General features: G+C 37.3%; 2 protein-coding genes across 2 annotated transcripts; one reads left to right on the plus strand and one right to left on the minus strand.

The window, feature by feature from the left end:
- The first annotated feature begins 7665 nt into the window (after positions 1-7665).
- On the plus strand, positions 7666-8622 carry LOC132662518 (olfactory receptor 10AG1-like). Its single transcript, XM_060607974.2, has one exon. It carries the CDS (start codon positions 7666-7668, stop codon positions 8620-8622), a length of 957 nt encoding a protein of 318 aa, XP_060463957.2.
- Positions 8623-14902: 6280 nt separating this feature from the next.
- LOC132660687 (olfactory receptor 5T1-like) lies at positions 14903-15910 on the minus strand. The gene has a single exon (XM_060604470.1). It carries the CDS (start codon positions 15893-15895, stop codon positions 14903-14905), a length of 993 nt encoding a protein of 330 aa, XP_060460453.1. The 5' UTR covers positions 15896-15910.
- Between the last annotated feature and the right edge of the window lie 7820 nt (positions 15911-23730).

A 23730-nucleotide genomic window follows, 5' to 3' on the forward strand; every position in this document is an offset into this window, starting at 1 on the left:
CCACAGCTATGCAGTAGCCATGAAAACCAGCAGCTTGACAACAATGTGAACCGTTGTGTAGACACTGGATTGTGTAGACTGAATTTGGACTCCTAAGGATGTCCCAACCTCAGATCAATCAATACATCCTATGAAGCATAAGGAAATACAGGCTTTTATATTGCATTATAATTAGATGAAAAGACATTACTAACAATGAAAAATCCCATCTATGTGGATATTAGAAAGTTATCAAAATAATGAACCCCCAATGACAAATTAAACTGTAAATACTGGATCATGCAACCTAAAAAACAAATAGATAAGAGAAACAAATACACAAATATATAAATAAATATTAAAAGTGATCTAATGGATGCAAAAGTCTTCATTCCTCTCCTGAAACCATTATTCCACTGTATAACTAACTTGGATTTAAATTTTAGTCCCTGCAAACAATTGGAGAGAACACTATCTATGGTTAGTGACTTGGGAAAGTTAAATGGTACAGGTGTGAAATCCTGAGTCCCTAAAAAGCCCCAGAGGGTTATATGCAGCTGGCTCCATACTTGGAGCTGGAGGTGTACCAGTGAGCAACACTAATTTCCTGAGTCAAGGAGCTACCGATAAGAAGAGAAGGTCAAATTATGGAATAAAAATTAAAGCATAACATCATAAGGGGCGAGCTAGAAGTTTATGGAGGAGGGATGTGAGAGCCTTACAGTAGAAATAGTTAACTTCACCTGCAGGAATAATGGGTCACTTGTCAAGGGATGTGAAACACCAGCTCGGTTCAACAGAGAAACCAATATATGCAGAACAATCTATAGAGTACAAAGTTTTCTGTGCCTCCTGTAGTATATAGCACAACACCTTATATAGTTAGATGCTTGTTGAATGCTTTAATAGAGAAAAGATGAATGCATTAATTAATTAATTATTTTGCAGAATTTACCAAAGATTTACAGCCGCAATAAAAATTCACTCTACCTTCCTCTCCTAATAGTGTTAAAGCCCTCATAATGCAATTTTCCCATCTTCAACTTCACAATGCAGAAAACTTGAAATTCAGTGTGCTCTATCTTCTTGTCCAAATTCTTTTTTGTTCCTTATGTAAGTGTGTGTAACTACAAAAACCCCAGTTGATGATGCATGAGCTCTAGATAGCTTCAAAATTGCATTGTTTGAGGCTAAGAAATGGTGTTTTAATACTTTCAAATTTGGTATCCTCTGCTTTCAGACATACATACAGAGCAAATTTAACACGGTGAATGTCCTAGCAGGGGAATTGTTCTATTCTCCAAAGATGGACAGAATGGGGAGAAAGGTAAAGAGGAGTAGCCAGGAGGCTCCCGTTCCTTGGACCATATTCCACAGGGAGAGAATCTTCAAGGCAGTGCTGATCCAACCAGAGACAGCCTTAGCTATTTTCTTAGTTACCACCTGGTAAACAGATGATTGAGTTTAAAAATGCCACATCACAGAGAGAAGATGCCCCTGCAAAGAATAAGGGGCTTTTTTTCAACCAAAGGCGCACTGATCAATATAAGAAAAGTACAAGTTTCACAGAAAAATAAGAATGGCTGGAATCTGCCTTGAGTAATTCAAAACCAAAATTTATATTACATAAGACCACAGTCTTTATAAAAGAGTGACCCACAGCGCTTTCTCCATAATATAAAAAGGTAAGCAGTAATTATTTTACCCTGCTTATTTTATGGCACTGTATATGTGTAATTTAAGATTCAAAAGTCATTGGGGCGCCTGGGTGGCTCGGTTGGTTAAGTGTCCGACTTTGGCTCAGGTCATGATCTAACGGTTGGTGGGTTCAAGCTTTGCATCGGGCTCTGTGCAGACAGCTCAGAGCCAGGAGCCTGATTCAGATTTTGTGTCTCTTTCCCTCTTTGTCTTACCCCACTCATGTTTTGTCTCTTTCTCTTTCTCAAAAATAAATAAACATTAAAAAATTTTTAAATAAAAAGAAAAGTCATAAAGCAAAACACTTTCTTCTAATCAGATCCCTTTATGAGATGAATCTTCTGAATTTGAAATATAATGACAAGAAGAAGAGTTCTAATTATGGAATAAAAATTAAAGCATAGTATCATAAGCGTCAAATTAGTTTATGTAGGAACTATACAATCTATAACTACAAGTAATCAATCCTTCATTTTCATAACAGAAAGTGAGATATAAAATGGACACAAAATCCTCTTGCCACTGTAAAAAGTTTTCTATTTCTTAGTTGTATTTATATTATTAGAATATTAAATTCAAAACTGTGTTTCCTAGAGAATGTTCTATGAAGCCCATTGAGGGCTTTTTTTCTTTTTTTGGGTATAGTTGCCATACAAATGCACAATGTTGCATTCGTTTCAAGTGTACAACATAGTGATTCAACAACTCTATACCTTATGCTCTGCTCACCACAAGTATAGCCACCATCTGTCACAAGACAATGCTGCAAAGCCCATTCGTTTTGATTAAGAGAATGGACTCTGGCATTATATGGGTGAATTTGAAGTCTGGTTGCATCCTGCCTTCCTGATATTGGGCAAGTTACTTAACCCCTCTATGCCTCTGCCTCTTTAAGCAACATGTGAACAGTAACAGTGCCTATTTCATTTAGAATGCAATAAAATGAGAGGCACCTGGGTGGCTCAGTCAGTTAAGCATCCCACTTTGACTTAGATCTCACCATTGGTAAGTTCGAGCCCTGCATCAGGATCTCTGCTGTCAGCTCAGAGTCTGCTTTGGATCCTCTGTCTCCCTCCCTCTCTCTCTGCTCCCCCCCAGCATTCTCATGCACTCACTTGCTCTCTCTCTCTCTCTCACAAAAATAATCATTAAAAAATTTATAGAATGCAATAAAATGAAATTACGTGGGGAAAGCCATTAACGGGGTGGTTCGCACATAATAAATGTTCCAAACTTGTTAACAGTAAAAAATAGTTTCAAATAATCAGGACTCTCCACTCTGCATAGCTATGCTCATCCCTGCTAAAATAGAAACATTGGTAAAGGAAGAACTGAACTTCCCATAATAAGACTGCAAAATACCATTACTTTTTTTTTTTTAATTTTTTGCTTTATTTATTTTTCAGAAGAGAGAGAGAGAGAGAGCATGAGCTGAAGTGGGTGGGGCAGTGCAGAGAAAGAGGGAGGCACATAATCGGAAGCAGACTCCAGGCTCTGAGCCATCAGCACAGAGTCCGACCAGGGCTGGAACTCACGAACTATAAGATCATGACCTGAGCTGAAGTGGGATACTTAACCGACTGAGCTACCCAGGCGCTCCTACCATTAATTGTTAATAAAGAGAATATATCAGTTTCAGAAAGGGAAATAATCAAAGGAAGTTATCTCTGAGGATGCTTTCATATATTAAATAGGATTTGAGTTAGACTTTCACATTTAATTTTTCTCCTGTATTTACATACACAAGTCTACTTCTCTTATTAGCTTAAAGTACAGAACCCTGGCACAGATGGGGGAAAAAAACTAAAAATGAAAGCCCATTAAATTAGAATGTTTTTTAAAAATTTTTCCGTAGGTTTTGCTTCTGGTTTAGATCTATACAGCAGGAAGAGTTCACTAATTTCAAACTCAGTTTTTCTGCCAGAACACTACCCTGTACATTCATTCTCTCCCCCATTAGATTAAGAAAAGATTATTTCAGGGCAGGACAGAAGATGAGCGAAGTTCAAAAGAAAAAAAAAAGATGTATGTTAAAATCATAATAATGAATACAATAAGTATGATCATTATCATAAAAATGCTTAATCAAACTATCACTTATTTTAAGTACAGTGATTAAACTATGTTACTTACTCCACAAACAACCCTTCAAGCTACATGATATCATTACAGCCTATATTTCCAACCAAGGAAAGTTGAGCTCTGATCCTTTAAATAAAAACATATCACCAGACTATATCAAATTTGAATTGTAGGTCACTCAATATCAAGTTCTTTTTTCAGTGAACTTGAATCTAGTTGATTACAGCTTGCTGAAATCAATGGGAAATCATTTTTGCCATTACCTGTGAGGAAGTATTTAAAAACCATTCACCCATGTAAGCCCTTGACTAGCTACTGGAATATGAAACTAAATAAGCACACGAGGGCATTTTGTTCCTAGAGTGTTTTATTTATTTTTTTCTTAAAAGTAAAAATAATGCAATGATTCTATGATACCTCAAAATCTGATGAGCTCTCACATTGGATGTCGCTTCCTTAAGAAATTGTTGGGGCACCTGGGTGGCTCAGTCGGTTAAGCATCCGACTTCAGCTCAGGTCATGATCTCACGGTTCGTGAGATCGAGCCCCGCATCAGGCTCTGTGCTGACAGCTCAGAGCCTGGAGCCTGCTTTGGATTCTGTGTCTCCCTCTCTCTCTGCCCCTCCCCTGCTCATGCTCTGTCTCTCTCTGTCTCAAAAATAAAAACATGGGCACCTGGGTGTCTTCAGTTGGCTGAGCGTCCAACTTCGGCTCAGGTCATGATCTCGCAGTTCGTGAAATCAAGCCCTGCATCAGTCTCTGGTGCTGACAGCTTGGGGCCTGGAGCCTGCTTCAGATTCTGTGTCCCTCTTTCTTTCTGCCCCACCCCTGCTTGTGCTCTGTCTCTCTCTGTCTTTCAAAAATGAATAAACATAATTTTTTTTATTTAAAAAATATAAATAAACAAAAACATTAAAAACATTTTTAAGAAATTGTCTTACACTCTCCTAACACCTCGTACTTCTCTCTACATAGATTGCACATTCCCAGGAACACCTGACTGCTGACTTCTGTAGGCTCTGTACAGACGGAAACTGAGCTCATGTTATTTACCATTAGTATCCTCAGTATACTTGTATACTTTGTATTGAATACACTCAGGATTTATTCATAATAAACCACACATACACACACACACACACACACACACTATATATATATATATATATATATATATATATATATATATATTTGTTCCTGTACATATTTGTTCCTGTATATATTTGTTCCTATATAATATATGTTCATCAAACATATCTGGGTCACTGAAAATTCAATTCTTTTTCCATTGCAATTTTTTCTGAGGAACTTCTGGAGAAAGAAATATATAGGAAAGATGATATAAAATCATGAAACTTTTGAGAAGATATAAAACGGGGGAGATAACTGCCAAAGTGTGAAAAGAGGAGAAAACAAAGAAAGATCAGCAAAACAAAGGTAGAGATGATGGCAAGAGAGGATGTGGGGAGCATGCGCTCAGTCCCAGTTTATAGAACATATTATTTGAACCTGAAACGTCCAGGACCTTGCCCCTCCTCTTGACCGCTCTGAGCCATAAACAGAGAGGAACCAAGAGAGGGCTTTTATCTTCAGGGTATGCAGTGAAAAATTAAAGTCAGAATAGAGGATTCACTGAACTAAGGAGGGAGGCACTGAGGACGTGTGAAAAGTCAGATAGGCCAAGTATAAATTGTAAATTGCTTCAGTCTTAATGGGATCTGTCCGAGGTGGAAGGAGCCGGCTCTTAAAAGAAGAAAGGGAGGTTGTATTGGAGGAAAAGGAAGGCAAATTTGGAGTCTGAGAAACTGAGGAAGAGACTCAAAACTCATGGCGATACGGGTTTCGGAGTCTGTGACCATCTACGTAAAAGGTCACAGTTTGGCATTAATGAAGGCTAGCTGAAAATCACAAAAAGTGATGCGGTGTCTTTGGATGCAGCGTGGTGGCAGAGAGAGCAAACTTAGGTGGTCTAAAAATGCTTACTTATTGAAGAAGCGGGGTAGAATCCATCCACAGTGCATTTAGTGCTGTGCCTCCCAGTGGTTAGTCAGCTGTAGATATTTAGAAGACAGCTGACCCTTGAATAACAGTTTGAACCGCACGGGTCCACTCGCTCACTGTATGTGGGGTTTTTTTTTTTTTGCAGTAGATGCTATAAATGTGTTTTCTTTTTCTTCTGATTTTATTTCTCTAGCTTACTTTATATTTTTTAAAATATTTATTTATTTTTGAGAGACAGACAGAGACGAGTATGCGCGAGGGGGAGAGGCAGAGAGACAGGGAGACAGACTATGATGCAGGCTCCAGGATCTGAGATGTCAGCACAGAGCCCGACGCAGGGCTTGAACTCACAAACCATGAAACCATGGCCTGAGCCAAAGTCAGACGCTCAACCAACTGAGCCACCCAGGCGTCCCTCTCTAGCTTACTTTATTGTATGACTACAGTATATAATACCTATAACATACAAAACATGAGCTAATTGACTGTTTATGTTAGTAACTAAGTTTTGAGGGAGTCAAAAGTTATACCCAGATTTTTGACCGCCTGGGATGGGCTTGGTGCATTTTTCAAGGGTCAACTGTATATATTCATAATACACAGTATTGATTCAAAGTAAGCTATAATATATATTAAAAATATGTATCGATGGATATGTTTATAATTTATATGAAAAGTATATTGTATATTAATTATATATTCAGAAATGGATACTTAGAGGTAAAAGTAAGGTATACAAAAACAGATTTCATATTTTGTCTGGCATTAGATGTGTCAACCCTAAGATCAAATTCCCTCACACCTTTTATTTTCCATTTTCCTTGTTTAATTACTCCATAAAAGCCCTAAACTTATCTGATTATTCCTAAAGTCCTAACATTTGGAATATAAACAGAATTATTAAGATTTTGGAGAGGGGCATGGTAGGGTTAAGGACGTATTACATCAAAATCTTATATAATTTATTTTACATTCCGAACATATGACTTACTATGTGTGGTACATGATTTCTAACACAACTGTATATGATATGTTAAATGAAGTCTTTTTCTCTGATGGAATCTGGGCAATATTCCCTATTTTCCTGATCAGATTCTAAGTCTCTTTCCCAGTTAGTGAGCAGCCAAGACTGACCTGAGGCAGGGCCTGGCTATGCAGTCCTACTGACCACCTTGCCCTGTGGTTATCTGAGATGGAGTTCACAGAGGAAACATCAAACCAAACATGAAAGAATCATACAAATTGATTGGAAATTAGAAGGTGCTAGGCATGAACACCTGGGTGGCTCAGTCGGTTAAGCATCCGACTACAGCTCAGGTCATGATTTCGTGGTTTACAGGTTCTAGCCCCACATTGGGCCCTCTGCTTTTAACATGGAGACCACTTCAGATTTTCTGTCCCCCTTGCTCTCTGTCCCTCCCCTGTTTATGTGTGTTCTCTCTCTCTCACTCTCTCTCTCTCAATGATAAACATTAAAAAAAGAAGGTGTTAGGCAGAAAAAAAAAGACAAATAATGTACTGTAGATACCAGATCAATCAGGAAAGAGACACATTCCTCATTAGAGAACGTCCTGTATTAATTAGTGCAGTTCTTATCCTAAGAATAGGCTACCTGATGCGTTTTGTTTTTATTTTATTGTTGTTTGTTTTGCTGTGTTATCCATTTATATATGTTATTAATAGCAGCAGGAAGATTAGTGTTTAAGATTACTTTCTGTTTTTGTGTACTGGAATTTGGAGATGTTGGATTTGAAATATATCACCAACAATAGAAAACAAAAAACAGAAAAACTGGATATCTATCCTGTGTCAGTGGATTTGAAATCATCTATTTAATATGTCCCATTCTGCAATGGGCCCAGCAGTTGAAGAGAATTCTAAGCCTTGAAATCATTTTCTTTGTAGATGGAATCTAAAGGACAATATCTTCCACGAGGGAATCACACTACATTAATGGATTTCATCCTGCTTGGCTTTTCTGATGTTCCTGACCTCCAAGAGTTTCTTTTTGGGGTGTTTTTGATAATTTATGTGATTATTCTGATGGGAAATAGCCTCATTATCATAATAACGCAGATTGATCCCTCCCTCCGGACTCCCATGTATTTTTTCCTTGGGAACTTTTCTTCCTTGGAAATATGTTATGTGTCAGTCACTGTCCCCAGATTATTAACAGATCTTTGTAGACAAAGTAGAAGTATTTCCTTTCTGGCCTGTGCTACACAAATGTATTTCTTTCTGGTCTTTGGAGCCACCGAGTGCTTTATTTTGACTGCAATGGCTTATGACAGGTATGTCGCCATTTGCAACCCCTTACTCTACCCTCTCATCATGAACAATAGGCTGTGTATCCAATTAGCAGCTGGCTGTTGGATCACTGGAATTCCAGTACACATAGGGTTCACCTACCTAATCTTCTCTCTACCCTTCTGTGGGTCCAATCAGTTGAATCACTTTTTCTGTGACATACCTCCAATACTTAAGCTTGCCTGTGGGGATACTTTTACGATTGAGATATTGGTTTATACAATTGCTGTTCTAGTTGTCACTATTCCTTTTATGTTGATTTTCGGATCTTATGTGAAAATAATCTCAACCATCCTGAAGCTGCCATCAGCTGCTGGGCGAGCCAAGGCATTCTCTACGTGTTCTTCCCACCTTGTGGTTGTGGCTTTATTCTTTGGATCAGGCATCATTTCGTATTTGAGACCAAAGTCCAGCCATTCAACAGGAATGGACAAATTGCTTTCTCTCTTTTACAGCATTGTGACACCAATGTTTAATCCCATAATATATTGTCTGAGAAACAAAGATGTTTTGGTGGCACTCAAAAAATTCTTACCAAAATGGATTGTAATATGACTCAAAAACATAGCTTTGTAAAATCTATTTTCTTATTTATCACAGTCTCCATCGATTCATGTTGGTTCGTCTCCAACTTTTCCAGGACTCTTAATTATTCTATTGAAGTGTTGCCATATTCTTATCTCATATTAAATAAACTCAGCAGTTATTTTTTAATGTTTATTTATTTATTTTGAGAGATAGAGATAGAGAGAGAGAGACAGCATGAGTGGTGGACAGGCAGAGAGAGAGAGAGAAAGAGAGAATCCCAAACAGGCTCTGTGCTGTCAGCCCCAGAGCCTGATGCTGGGTTCAAACTCATGAACCATGAGATCATGACTTGACCCAAAATCAAGAGTCTGACACTTAACCTACTGAGCCAGCTAGGTGCCCCACAGTTGTTATTTTTAAACAGTATATTAATACCACATTTAATCCAAAGTATTGAAATATTTAAAACAACACATAGGAGTTATTAAAGGTGCTGTTGCTGTTGCTTTTTGGTAAGATTCCAGAATATGGCCAACATTTTCTATTTCACAGAAAGATTATTCATTTTTCTGTCTCCAGTCTCAACATATTATATGAAAAATATTAGACATCTAGTTAACTTTGTTACATGGAAAGGATGACAAATAATAAAAGTTGAACTACTGATATTTTATCTGCTCATGATTAGTAATCACCTTCTAATCAGGTGAGGTCATGTAAAGAAAGGAAGGATTTGAATCCAATGGTACTAAGTACAGTTGACATGTTACAGATAATTCACATTCAATCTGTTTTTTATTGGTGAATCATCAGCTATTCCCTAAAGCTGAATTCACATATGGAAAAGGGGGCCACATTATTTCCTTTCCAGGATCCAGTCTTCCTCCAGAATGTTAACTAATTTACTTTACTTTTGTCATGTTAATTAGAAGACTTGATGGTAATTTGGACATATAGATTGTAAATGTATAGAAATGATGCAAATGTGGGGAGAAAGAGATAACAGTTTTGGGTAATTGAAATGAGTTTTATATAAAACTATCAAAATGTTAGCTCTGGTGGAGCACCTGGTGGCTCAGTTGGATAAGCGTTCAACTTCAGCTCTTGTCATGATCTCATGGCTCCAGAGTTCGACCCCCACGTTGGGCTCTGTGCTGACAGCTCAGAGCCTGGACCCTGCTTTGGATTCTGTGTCTCCCTCTCTCTCTGCCCCTCCCTCACTCGTGCTCTGTCTCTGTCTCTCAAAAATAAATAAAAGTTAAAAAAAATGTTAGTTCTGGGCTGTGTGAGTTACATTTCTTATCTCTTCCTCCCTTCTTAAAGTAGAAATCAGCAATTTCCCTTATTTCTTTTTTTAAAAGAAACTTTCCAGTGTCTTAATGACAAAGAAATAGCTGTGTGGGAAGACAGGAAAGAGTAAATCTGAACATTAAAGAAGCAAAATTTGATAAAACTCCTATTAGTCAATACTGTTCTTCCCATATCTCTTTCCTCCACACCATCCCGAATTCTGTAAACCTCTGGGCACCAACCATTCCAGGCCCTTGGGTATTCCCAGCAAGCCTTCCATAATATTCCTTTGAAAATACAGAGTACCTTCACTCCCCCCTTCACCTTCTCCATCACCATACTGCATTTATCACCAGAGTTCTTTAGAAGGAATAAGAGAGTGTATATAACACAACTTCCCTATGATTCTTCCCTGGCATAAAACTTCAACTTAAAGGAAAAAAAGAAAGAAAGAAAAGAAAAGAAAAACAAATGCTAAGAAACAATTATCAAGGTCATCATTGTATAATTTTAGCAAAGCTGGGTCACATTTTTGTAACTCTCACAATATTTCAACCTTTTTCATTATTATTACACTTGTTATGGTGATCTGTGGTCAGCAATCTTTGATGTCTTGGAGTTCCATGACTGCACTCATGTAAGAAGGCAAGTTTAACCAATGAATGTAGTGTGTGTTCTGAAAGCTCCACCGGCTGGTCGTTCACCTGTCTCTCTTCCTCTCCTCAGGCCTCCCTATTCCTTAAGACACAAGAATAGTGAAATTATGCCTGTTGATAATCCTACAATGGCCTCTAAGTGTTCAAGTGAAAAAAAAATCACACTTTAAATAGAAAGCTTAGAAATGATTCAGCTTAGTGAGGAAGGTGTGCTTAATGCCAAAAATAGGCTGACAGGCCTCTTGTACCAAACAGCCAAGTTTGTAAATGCAAAAGAGAAGTTCTTAAAGGAAATTAAAAGTGTTTCTCCATTGAACCCAGAAATGATAAGAAAGTGAAACAGCCTTATTGTTGACGTGGAGAAAGTTTTAGTTGTCTGGATAGAAGATCAAACCAGCCACGACATTCCCTTATCCCAAAGCTTATCCGAGAGCAAGGCTCTGACTCTCTCCAGTTCTATGAAGGCTGAGAGAGGTAAAACTAGAAAAAAAGTCCGAAGCTAGCAGAGGTTGGTTCATGAGGTTAAAGGAAAGAAAACGTGTCCATAACATCAAAGGGCAAGGTAAAGCAACAGAAGCTGATACAGAAGCTTCAGCAAGTTACCAACAAGATCTAGCTAAGATACTAATGAAGGTGGCCTCACTCAACAACAGATTTTTCACCAGAGATGAAACAGCTTTCTACTGGAAGAAGATGCCATCTAGGACTTTCACAGCGGGAGAGGAGAAGTCAATACCTGACTTCAAAACTTCAAAGGACAGGCTGACTCTATCTCATTAGGGGCTAATGCAGCTGCTCGCTTTAAGTTGAAACCAGTCCTCATTTACCATTCTGAAGGTCCTAAGGTCCTTAGGAATTATGCTAATTATGCTAAATCTACTCTGCCTGTGCCCTAGAAATGGGACAACACAGTCTGGATGACAGCACATCTGTTTCCAACGTGGTTTACTGACTATTTTACGCCTACAGTTGAGACCTACCACTCAAAAAAAAAAAAAAAAAAAAAAAAAGACTTCGTTCAAGCTACTACTGCCCATTGACCATGCATCTGATCATCTGAGAGTTTTGATGGAGATGGACAAGATTAGTGTGGTTTCCATGCCTGCTAAGACAATTTAGCAGCTCATGGATCAAGTAATAATTATAACTTCCAAGTTTTATTATCTAAGAAATGCATTTTGTGAAGTGATAGCTGCCATAGATAGGGATCCCTTTGATGGACCTGGGAAAAGTAAACTGAAAAACCTTCTGGAAAGGACTCACCATTCTGCCTTTAGTGGAGGAAGTAGTGGGATTCAAGACTTTAGTGTAGGGGGCCACCCAGATGGCTCAGTCGGTTGAGCGTCCAATTTCAGCTCAGGTCATGATCTCATGGTTCATGGGTTCGAGTCTTGATTCAAGCCCTCTGCTGTGAGTGCAGAACCCACTTTGGATCCTCTGTTCCCTCTCTCTCTGCCCCTACTCCATTCATACATGTTGCGTGCTCTCTCTTCTTCTGTCTCTCTCTCTCTTTCTCTCTCGCTCTCTCTCTCTCTAAAATAAATAAACACTTAAAAAAGAAAAATTTAGGGGCACCTGGGTGGCTCAGTCTGTTAAGCATCTGACTTCAGCTCAGGTCATGATCTCGTGGTTTGTGAGTTCTGGCCCCGTATGGGACTCTGTGCTGACAGCTCAGAGCCTGGAGCCTACTTCGCATTCTGTGTCTCCCTCTCTTTCTGCTCCTCCCCCGCTCATGTTCTGTCTCTCAAAAATAAATAAACTTTAAAAAAATTTTAAAAGAAGACTTTGATGAAGGAAGTAACTGCAGATGTGGAGGGAATAGCAAGAGAGCCAGAATGAGAGGAGGGGCCTGAACGGGTGACTAAATTGCTGCCATCTCATGATCAAACTAACGAATGAGGAGGTGTTCTTCATGGATGAATAAAGAATGTGTTTTGTTTTGTTTGAAATGGAAGCTACTCCTGGTGAAGCTTTAAAGATTGTTGGATTGACAACAAAAGATTTAGAACAGTACATAAACGTAGGTGATAAAGCTACAGCAGGTTTTGTGAGGATTGACTCCAATTTGGAAAGTGGGAAAGTGGGAAAGTGGGTAAATGCTAATGAACAGCATCACGTGTGACAGGGAGATCATTACTGAAAGAAAGAGTCTATCGATGCAGCAAATGTCATTGTTGTCTTAACTTAAGAAATTGCCACAGCCACCCCAGCCTTCAGCACAGCACCCTGATCAGTCAGAAGCCATGAACACTGAGACAAGAATCCACCAGCAAAAAGATTATGACTCATTGAAAGTTGAGATGATGGTTAGCATTTTTTAGCAATAAAGTATTTTTATTATTATTTTTTAATATTTAGTTTATTTTGCCTTATTGCAATATTCAATTCATTACTGTGGTCTGGAACTGCACCCACAATGTCTCTGAGGTGTCCCTATAACTAACTTTGAAGGAGATCTATCCTTGCAATGCAAATAAAGCCTGCTGAAAGCAGGGCTAAACAGGTGCATGGTAGAGACTCTCTTCTGTACCTTGGATCTTGGGCCCGGGCACTGAGAGGTGGCGGCATCTTCAAGGCCATCACAAGGTGGTAGGAAAACAGAGACAAAGCTGAGTCTGAACCAAGCCTCTAGGGAAACCTATTAGGATGGGTTGGGGCTTAGTGGTGTAAACAGCCAAATCTGCCAGCTGGCTGTATCTTATCCTGAATGGTGCCTGTCTTTTGTCATTCTTGAGTTTAGGTATAATTTTGATTAATGCTAGTGTCTGCTCTCCATGTTCTATAAGGAAGCAAAAGTAGATTTATGTCCATGCTCTGCATGACGTACTAAAAGGGGGAGAAATGCATCCTCACACACAGCATGGTAGTGCCACCAGGGATTTGAACACATTAGCTGTGGTCCTGGAATCATAGGCTGGGATTAGATTGCCACCAATGGACAGATTTAAGGTTAGATCAGTGTGCTTGATCTGGACTCAGATGCAAATGAATCCTTGAAAAGCAGATTGGGATTATGCGAGCCGTGGTTTTGCTATGAATAAGGCGGCATTTGCTCAAGCTTGTCAGACAGAAGTATAATGTTTGCTTATAACTAAAACTATGACAGATTATCCAATTTGCATTATAGGGAGAAGGAAGATAATATTATACAATTTAGTGTAAAGATACACATACATGGGATTCCATGAGTGTGCACGTGTATGTATGTGTGTAAATAAACCCAATATTTGTATGTTGAAATCTTTTCTCCTAATACTTCAGAAGGTAACTGTACATGGAGACAGGATCTTTGAGGAGGTAATTAACTTAAAATGACGTTGTATTGCCTATGACTGTTAATCTTACAGGAAGAGATTAAGACACTGACATGACAAAAAAAAATCACCGAGACAATGAATGAATGAAAACTGTCCACCTACAAATGTAGGAGGGAGGCTTCAGGAGAAGTCAACCCTGGCATCACCTTGACCTTAGGCTTCTCATGTCTGGAGCTGTGAGAAAATAATATATATATATATATTTTTTGTTTAAGCAACCTGTCTGTGGTACTTTGCTATGGCATCCCTAGCAAAACAATACAACCAATATGGCATATATACATGTGTTCACATGCACATATGTGTTTTCCTGTGGATATATCTGTTTAAACATAGTGTAATATATATATATATATATATATATATATATATATATATATATATATATGTACAATTTTATTAAGAAGTGCTAAACTTAAAAATAAAACAGTCAATTATTTTAGTTGCAAAATGGGTTTATTCAATGTAGCAGAGAATTGTACTTTGGGCCATGCAAGCTATGGTAAAAAAACATTGGCAAGTCCAGAGAAAAAGGAGAAGGACAACTCTTTTATAAAAGACAGAGAGAGTTGGGAAGGGCTCTTGTAAACAAAAGTCTTTAGGAGTACGTTGAGAGTTCAAGTATAGTGGTTTTGCACTGCGTGGGTTGTGACAGTCTTGGCTGGCTGGGCTGTAGTTAGGGGAGGAGGAAACCTTTCTTCCTCTTGCTGGGGTAGTAAAGTCTGGAATTCATCCTTTTGGGAATACAAGATATATCTCTTCCTTTTGGTTCTGTTGACCACAAGTGGAAGGACATAAGTGCTCTCCCTGCTGGCCTCTTGATTCCCATCTTAAATGAGTTCCCCTTTATTCAATTTCACAGAAGCAAATGGAAGACAGTTTCTGCTTGTGTAAAAACTGCTTTGGTGGTGAGTTGACTATGATCTTTATTTACAAATGTCCCAAAATAACAGAAATACACTAATTAATGAAAACAAATCACTTGAATCATAGCTTTTTGTCTGAAGACAGTTCCATTAATTTTCATTTCTTTCAATTTAACGTTTAGTGTGAAAAGTATACTTTATTGGCAAACCAGTTTTTACCAAACACTCTTTTCATTGCATCTTTCACATCTTTGTTCCTCAAACTATAGATGATGGGATTCAGCATAGGAATCACAATCGTGTAAAATACTGACACTATCATATCATGATCCAAAGCATAGCTGGAATTAGGTCTCACATACATGAAGAGAACCGTACCGTGAAAAATTGATACTCCAGTTAGGTGAGAGCCACACGTGGAAAAGACCTTCCGCCTCCCTTCAGCGGAATGCATCCTCAGAATGGCCAACAGAATAAAACCATAGGAGACCAGGACTATGAGGATAGTGGATATCTCAATAGATCCCGCAAAGTAAAAGACTAGCAGTTGGTTTATGTGAGTGTCAGAACAAGAAATAGCGAGGAGAGGAGGGATGTCGCAAAAGACATGTTTAATTTCATTGGATGCACAGAAGGATAGACTAAAAGTAGCCACGGTGTGTAAAGTAGCATGCAGAAAGCCACCAACATAGCAGGAAATTATGAGTGGCACGTAGACTCTGGGTGACATTCTAACTGAATACAGGAGAGGGTTGTAGATTGCTACATAGCGATCATAAGCCATTGCAGCTAAGATAAAACATTCCGTGGTTCCGAAAGTAACAAAGAGAAACATCTGTGCTGCACATCCAAGGAATGAGATGGCTTTATTCTCTGACAAGAAATTGACTAACATTTTTGGGGTGACAGCTGAAGAGTAGCAGGCATCCAGGAATGATAAGACACTCAGAAAATAGTACATAGGGTTGTGGAGCCGAGAATCCCCAATGACCAATACAACCATTCCCAAGTTTCCCATCATCGTAAAAAGATAGATTGCTAGAAATAGGAAAAACAGGAAAACTTGCAGCTTAAAATCATTTGTGAAGCCCATCAATATAAATGTCGTGACTTCAGTCACATTTTCCATCTGAATCCTGTATAAATCTAAATCTGATGGCACTGCTGACATTTCAGATTTTATTTATAGGTTTTAAAGACAATACATCTTTTTTTTTTCTTGGAAAATGCAATCTACTCAATCATAGCCTCATGTCTATTTCTTAGAAGGACATATTGATACCTTTGGCAGTCAAGGAATAGGCAGCAATGAAGCAGTTGGGTCCAAGTGGATGCATCACCCTGTTCAAACAAATTAAATAAATTATTTCATTTCATTGTTGGCTACACTTGCCATGTGAAAAATAGTGGCACTTCTTGTGGTTTGATTCCTAGTTTATTTTCTGCTAAATTTAATGCCCCTTAGTTTCATATTACATCATCTTAAAATTCAGAAAGATAAATAAATATAGGAATTTTGAATACAAAAAATATTATAAGACGAAGCACAGAGCTGAGTACTCTGAGTACTGATCCCAGATATTCTATGACATGCATGGAATGCCTTTCCTTAATGTGCACAGTTGGTAAAATGGGAGCAAATACACTTACATCACAAGATTGGATTGGGTTTGAATGACAAAACCAATGACAAAATGTTTCCAGATTACCAGAAAATGGGATAAGTTGGACTTATCCAATTTGTTAGATGAGGCAGCCTTTTCCAAATAACTATTTGATATTCTGTTTTCTAACTGTTATCTCATTTCATTAGTATTTCTAGAACAGTAGTGAACAGAATGGAAGATCTAATGGAGCTACATGCACTTTGTTTGCAAACAAAACCAGAGTCATGTTGTTGTTGTTGTTTCCTTGTTTGTTTACAGTTTTGTTTCTTGAAACACCTGACGGGAAGTTGCCCAGGTTTGGCTTCCATAGTTTATTTTACTGTTATTGTTTTTCAAATTTTAACTTAATATCAATTCAAGACTTTTCTCGACACGTATAGTTATTATCCCTGCAAAGTCCTGGAGTTGTGTTTTGAGACACATTCCTATGAAAACTAATTCATGGCCATTCCTTTACCATGTTATAGTTGCTTACCTGGAGTCTCTATATTTACTCTAAAATAAATATCAACTGATAATAGATAATAAAATTGTTTATTGAAGCTATTGCTAAGAGAATACAATCACCATGTAAGCCAAAATCTTGTGTTTTATTCCTGCTCTATTTTTCTATGCTGTCAAACTGTTTCTCATTCAGTGAAGTATGAAGAAAGGAAAGTGTAGAACAAACAAAATGTTGAAGAGTCATCAGTATCTGGACTGAAAACCTCCATCACTGAAGCAAAATGAAATAGTGCATCTACCATATTTAGGAGCAAGATTTCAGGATGGTGACTGTTGTTTTTCCTCAGCAAAATTGATAAAGGAGTGAAAAATCTGTGGTGCAAAGGACTAGGTTGAATTCAGTGACCTACAAATGATCTATATTCCTAACATAAAACACACTATATTTTTGTTATGTTGAGACTATATTATATATGATTATATATTATATCAAGAATATATACTGTATAGTATATACAATATACTATATTATATCAAGTAGAGAATGATAAAATTAAAAGTATCATCAGAAGGAAAAGAAATCTAGATTTCTTTATTTTCCCTAAAGAAATTCCTCCCAGATTCATGTGGAAAAATTGCTTAGTACATAGAATGAACAGCTTTTTAAGTGTGGAATTACCAGGGCTGCCTGGGTGGTTCAGTTGATTAAGCATCCGACTTCGGCTCAGGTCATGATCTCATGGTTCATGGGTTCAAGCCCCACATCAGGTTCTGTGCTGACAGCTCAGAGTCTGGAGCCTGCTTCAGATTCTGTGTCTACTCTCTCTGCCCCTCCCCTGTTCATGCTCTGTCTCTCTCTCAAAACTAAATATTAAAAAAAATTAATAAATGTGGGTTTACCAGACCAAATATATATACACACACATATATATACACATATATATGCATATATATACATATATATATGTATGTATATATATGCATATATATATATATATGTACTTGATCCTTAGAGAAATAAAGAGCAAAACAATGTAATTAAGTTAAATATTGACTTCTGTGTTAATTCATACAACTCATATATTACTCATGAAAAAACACATATGTAGGAATTAAGCAGATAGAAGCATGGTGAAAAGAAATTAAAATACGCAACCAAATTTAGAAAAATGTACGAATAGGTGGTCTAGTAAAAGAATCTATTAAAAAATACATGTTGACCTGACGTACATATGGGAAATTCCAACTTTACTACAATTCTAACCTTTACCTATGTGTCTGAAATACCACACTTATGGAAGGTAGAGAACATTATATTTGCTTGGACTCTAAAACCCTGAATTAAAATCTCAGATTTAACACCTAGTAAGACCTTAGACAAGTAACTTTATCCTCCTGACCGAAGAATAACTAAGATTGACCAAAATTTCTGTGGCTGTCTTGTTCAACTACATGAACATGATGTGATTGCAGAGTACTTATGTATAAGATGCACTAAGATATATTTTATTAAATGCAAGTGTTTGTTATATGTGAGAGATGCATACATATGAAATATGACTTCTAAATTTTATTTAACTACAGAAAAATAGAGTTATAAAACCATTTTTTTTTACATTTATTTAGTTTTGAGAAACAAAGTGAGACAAAGCGTGAGTGGGGGAGGGAGAGAGAGAGAGAGAGAGTAGAGACACAGAATCTGAAGCAGGCTCCAGGCTCCGAGCTGTCAGCATAGAGCCCGAAGTGGGGCTCGAACTCACAGACCGTGAGATCATGACCTGAGCCAAAGTTGGACGCTCAACCGACTGAGCCACCCAAGTGCCCCTATAAAATCATTTTTTATCAAAGCATTGAGCAATGAAAGGATCCTGAGTATTTCTTCTTTTCTTAGGCATATATGTGTTATATGACACTTACATATTAAAATACCATCTCAGGGACGCCTGGGTGGCTCAGTCGGTTGAGTGTCTGACTTCGGCTCAGGTCATGATCTCACAGTTTGCGGGTTCGAGCACCGTGTCAGGCTCTGTGCTGACAGCTCAGAGACTGGAGCCTGCTTCAGATTCTGTGTCTTCTCCTCTCTCTGTCCCTCCCATGCTCATGCTCTATCTCTCTCTGTCTCTCAATAATAAATAAACGTTCAGAAAAAAAAATTAAATACCATTCTCATAAGTCTAACCCCAATGAATGCCAATATTCTATGGTATCAGACATCTTAAAATGCATCTCTGCCACTACATTGTTTTTGTTTGTTTGTTTCTTTTAAAGTTTATTTATTTTTGAGAGACAGAGAGCACAAGCAGGGGAAGGGCAGAGAGAGAGAGGGAGACACAGAATCTGAAGCAGGCTCCCCACTCAGAGCTGTCAGCACAGAGCTCCACATGGGGCTCAAATCCATGAAGCATAAGATCATGACCTGAGCCTAAGTCAGACACTTAACCAACTGAGCCACCCGGGTGCCACTCTGCCACTGCATTCTGACTTTGAGCATATCAGCAAGATAATTGTATGCTGACAATAAATCCCCCTCCTAATTTTGTCCATAATAATTTTCCATAACTCTTGATATCTGATCACATGTGTAGGACAAGTAGGTAGTTTATGAATGAAGTTATATTTTACTCCAAATAATGCTCCATTAGAGCAATTATGTACTTCACCGAAGGGAGCTGGAAGAATGATGGGCAAAAAAATACGAGGTGCATTTACTTCATCCAAGATGGCTCTTCATCAAACAGGCCTTCTGTCAACTATTATTTAAGGAAATAAGAACTGATTGTTTTTACATTTAGCCGATTTCACTTTGAGAGATAGAAGCTTAAAAGACGAAAATATTGGTCCCAAATTAAAAAAAAAAAAAAGTCAATCTGGGAAACTAAAATCATGCCATGATCTCACTGTTCATGAGATAGAGCCTCAGGTCCAGCTCTGCACGAACAGCACAGAGCTTGCTTGGGATTCTCTCTCTCCCTCTCCCTCCACCACTCCCCTGCTCATGCTCTCCCTCAATCTTGCTCTCTCAAAGTGAATAAATAAACTTAAAAATTGTAGAATCTGGTTTGAGATTTGAGTTCATACCTTCTAAAATATTTTGCAAGTGACGAAAAACTTTTCCTCTTACCTGAGCCGCTCACACAGTTAAGGTATACTATAAATATTAAGCCTTTGGATTTGTATACCTGGTTCTTGAACCTTTCTTGAAGTCCACGGTGATGCCCTAAGGACAAAACACACTAATTCTCTTCTGGGACAGAAAAGTAACAAGATGACTTAATTTTTTTCCATAATGAACAAGTGAATACTTTTGGAGTAATTAACTACATGAGAAAGATGATTATATGAATGCACTTTGGCCTCTGGTAAACATCATCCTCAGTGGGAAAAAAAAAAATATGCCTAGAACTGGAAAGGAAATCAAATACTACAGGATGTAATCCTGGCTCTGATACTAAATAGCTATGTGCCATTGCGTGGATGACTTACATTCTCTGAATTCCAGTTTCCTTTTTCGGGGAATAACACCTATTTATTTCTCTCAAAATTCTGTAATATGTGCACCATGAACTGATAGGAAGGCACAACCTATAAGAGACTTCGAAATCATTTAATAAAGCTTACTATACTTATTTAATTTTAAATGGTACACTTTTAAGTGGTACGAGAGATATACATGAATAGAAAGTAATTACAAAACATATGGTGGAGTGTGCAGACAGACATCATCTTTTACACAGTATAACATTAGAATATTAGAGATCTGACAGAGATACATGTCGAATTTCTTGCGTTGTTTAATATAATGGTCTTGCATTGTATTGGGGATCCCATATACTAATCTATATATTAGGACCTAGTTCTTTACTTAAAATTTTCTAATTGTAAACAATATATGGATGCCTGAACTGCACACTCAGAGGTTCTAAATTAGTAGTTAATGAATGTTGGCCATGGAATCTGGGTGAGAGAAGGAAAGAAAGAAAGAAGAAAAGAGAAAGAAAGAAAGAAAGAAAGAAAGAAAGAAAGAAAGGGAAAGATGAAGAAAGAAAAGAAGGGAGGGAGTGAGGAAGGAAGGGGGGGAGGAAGGAGGAAGAATTTGTAGGCATTCCAATTGAAAAGATGGTATTTGTAGCCAACCCAGTTATGAACAAAGGATCTATTAAGTAAATGCAATTCCAAAATATCCACACATTCAATGTAACTCTAATTAAAATGAAAAAGGCATTTTTGCAGAAATGTACAGGGTAATTCTACAATTTACACAAAAAGCCCAAGGAAATCAGGTAGTCAAAACAATTTTGAAAAAGAACAATAGTGTTGGATAGATCAAGATTTATCAAGAAGCCAAACTAATAGACTGTGGCGCTGGTGAAAAGAGAGACATACCCTTGTCTCAAAATAGATCTTAGACCTTAATCTAAAATCTAATACAACATTTGTAGAGAGAGCATAAGACATTTGTGTGACCTGTGTTAGTCACCAATCTGTATATAAAACACGAAATTCATGAACTGTAAGAATGAAAAATGATAAACCGTTCATTACAATTAAATTTTCTGCTTAGTGGAAGACACTGTTGAGGGAATGAACCAGCCACAGACGTGTACAAAATATTCGTTAGACAGCTACCCAAGAAAGGATGTATATCCAGAATATGTAAAGAAGCCTAAAAAACCAATAATTTGAAAACAAAAGAAAAATAAACAATAAAAAAGGATATAAACTTAAACACATCATCATAGAAGATATATAGATGTCAACTGAGTGTATGAAAAACTGTTCAACAGCATTTGAGATTAGGGAAATATAATTTAAAACCACAATGTCATCTCATACACCTACTAAAATGACTCTAAATTTTTAGAATGATTAGAATTTTTAAAGTGTCAAAAGAAATGACAAGGGCAAGTACTTACAAGGATACAGAGAAAGTGGAGCTCTTATCCATTGTTAGTAAGAAACAAAATGCAAACAATCTTACAATTTCCAATGAAGTGAAATATACACTTATCATATACCCTGGAAGTCTCACTCTGTTATTCACCCAAGACCAAAGAAAACATATGGACACACAAAGCCTTATTGCAATATTTATAACAGCTTTATTCACTCTATTCCAATAGTAGAAATAATCCAAATGGCCATCAGCTAGTGAATGGATAAACTGTGTACATCCATTATCCTTACTCATTTCTGAGTTTCTTGTTTTATGCTGGACTTTCTGATATATCCACAGTGGTTCTGTTGTCAATAACAAATGATTTTTTTATCAAATCTCATATTTAGTGAACTAGTCTACTTCCCCCAACAAATTCACTGGTGCGTAGGGACTGTTGTACTGAACAATAAAGTCTCTCTTGTTTGATAGTTAAGCTCCCCATACTATTTCCCTAAAAAATTCTTGTGAATATCCATGTTCCTTTCCTCCTTTACTTAGCTATCATGTACTTTTTATTCGTTTCAAAAAGACATCAGCTATTAAAGAATATTGTATGGTAAGCCTTTGGAGAATAACCTCTGAATGATTCTAGCTTATATTTTTACAAGTTCTACCATTCCGTAAATGGATGTTGCCTCTTTCTGCAGTCAAATGCTGTCTCCCTGAACTATACCCCCAGGAAGATGTTACCTCTTTTTGATTTAAAATTTAACTTGTAATTAATCTAAGAATAGATTAACAATAGAATCTTCACAAAAAGATATTGTAGAGGTTTTTCAGTGTGGTGATGTATCTTTTAAGTTTTCCACCCCCTAAGACTTTAAAGTAGCTGAGATGGATGGCCCATTGGAAAAATTGGAACTAGTTACCTGAGCAAGTTCAGGATTTTTTTTTTTTTTTGCATCTCTTTCTTCTGTTTCTGCTTCTCTTTAGCCTTGTTTTCTGTTTATAGAAATGGTTTGACTATACGGCTGAGTCATATTAGTGACATCCCCAGAGATTTATACCTTATTCTGTACTAATGCAAAAAAATATGGGTGCATCCTTGCTTTTGCAGATAAATAATATGAAGAGAATTTAGTTATATTGCTCAAATATGGAATCACCTGTTCTCTAAGATTTCTTGACTTAACTATTAATTCTTTTGGTGCAGGATATTAATAGAAATTAAAATGAATGTGCTAGAAACTTTCATTGCCTTCATTTTGCCAGCTCTTCCGGGTTAAGAAAGATGATACTTGAAAAAAGAATCGTTATGGTGTCTAAGCAAATAGCAAGACGTTACGGTTAAGAAAACCAAGTTTAGTTTATTTCTTTGACTGATTGTATTCCTTCAAATGTTTCCCAGTAAATACCGGCTACTCATTTTGATCCATTTTCAATAGTACTGGATTAAGTGATGAGTACTTATTTGAACTAGTTATTTTTGACACACCTTAATTTATCCATCTGGGTCTTTTAAAATCTAAATAGGTATGATTCTAGAAATACCATCTTACAAAAACAACATAAATGAGTGAAGACAATAATTTAAGAGCTCAGAATGTTAAAAGATAGTAACTGATTGTCAAATGTCTATACATGGTGCCAACCTAGAGAAATAATGGAAGAAAAGCTACCAAGAAAGTGGGTTGGGCGTCCAGCTCTTTATTTCTGCTCAGGTCGATTTCAGAGTCCTCAGATCGAGCCCCACACCTGGCTCCATGCTGAGCATGGGAGTACTTGGGATTCTCTCTCTCTCTTTCTCTCTCTCTCTCTCTCTCTCTCTCTGCCCCTCTCTTGCTCATGCACTCTCATGCATGTACATTATCTCTTCTCTTAAAATAAATAAACTTAAAAAAAAGAAAGTGTTCCAGTATTCCAGTGCTACATAAAAAATTACTCCAGACCTTTTAACTTGGAATAACATAACTTTATGGTTTCTCGTAAATGTATTGAGTCAAGAATTCAGGTAGGTCC

This window comes from Panthera onca, chromosome D1 (genome assembly GCF_046562875.1).
Source record: "Panthera onca isolate mPanOnc1 chromosome D1, mPanOnc1 haplotype 2, whole genome shotgun sequence".
Taxonomy (NCBI): Eukaryota; Metazoa; Chordata; class Mammalia; order Carnivora; family Felidae; genus Panthera; species Panthera onca.

Bases quoted from the DNA above. Each gene is read 5' to 3' on its own strand.
- LOC132662518 (XM_060607974.2), top strand. From the start codon at position 7,666: ATGGAATCTAAAGGACAATATCTTCCACGAGGGAATCACACTACATTA.
- LOC132660687 (XM_060604470.1), bottom strand. From the start codon at position 15,895: ATGTCAGCAGTGCCATCAGATTTAGATTTATACAGGATTCAGATGGAA.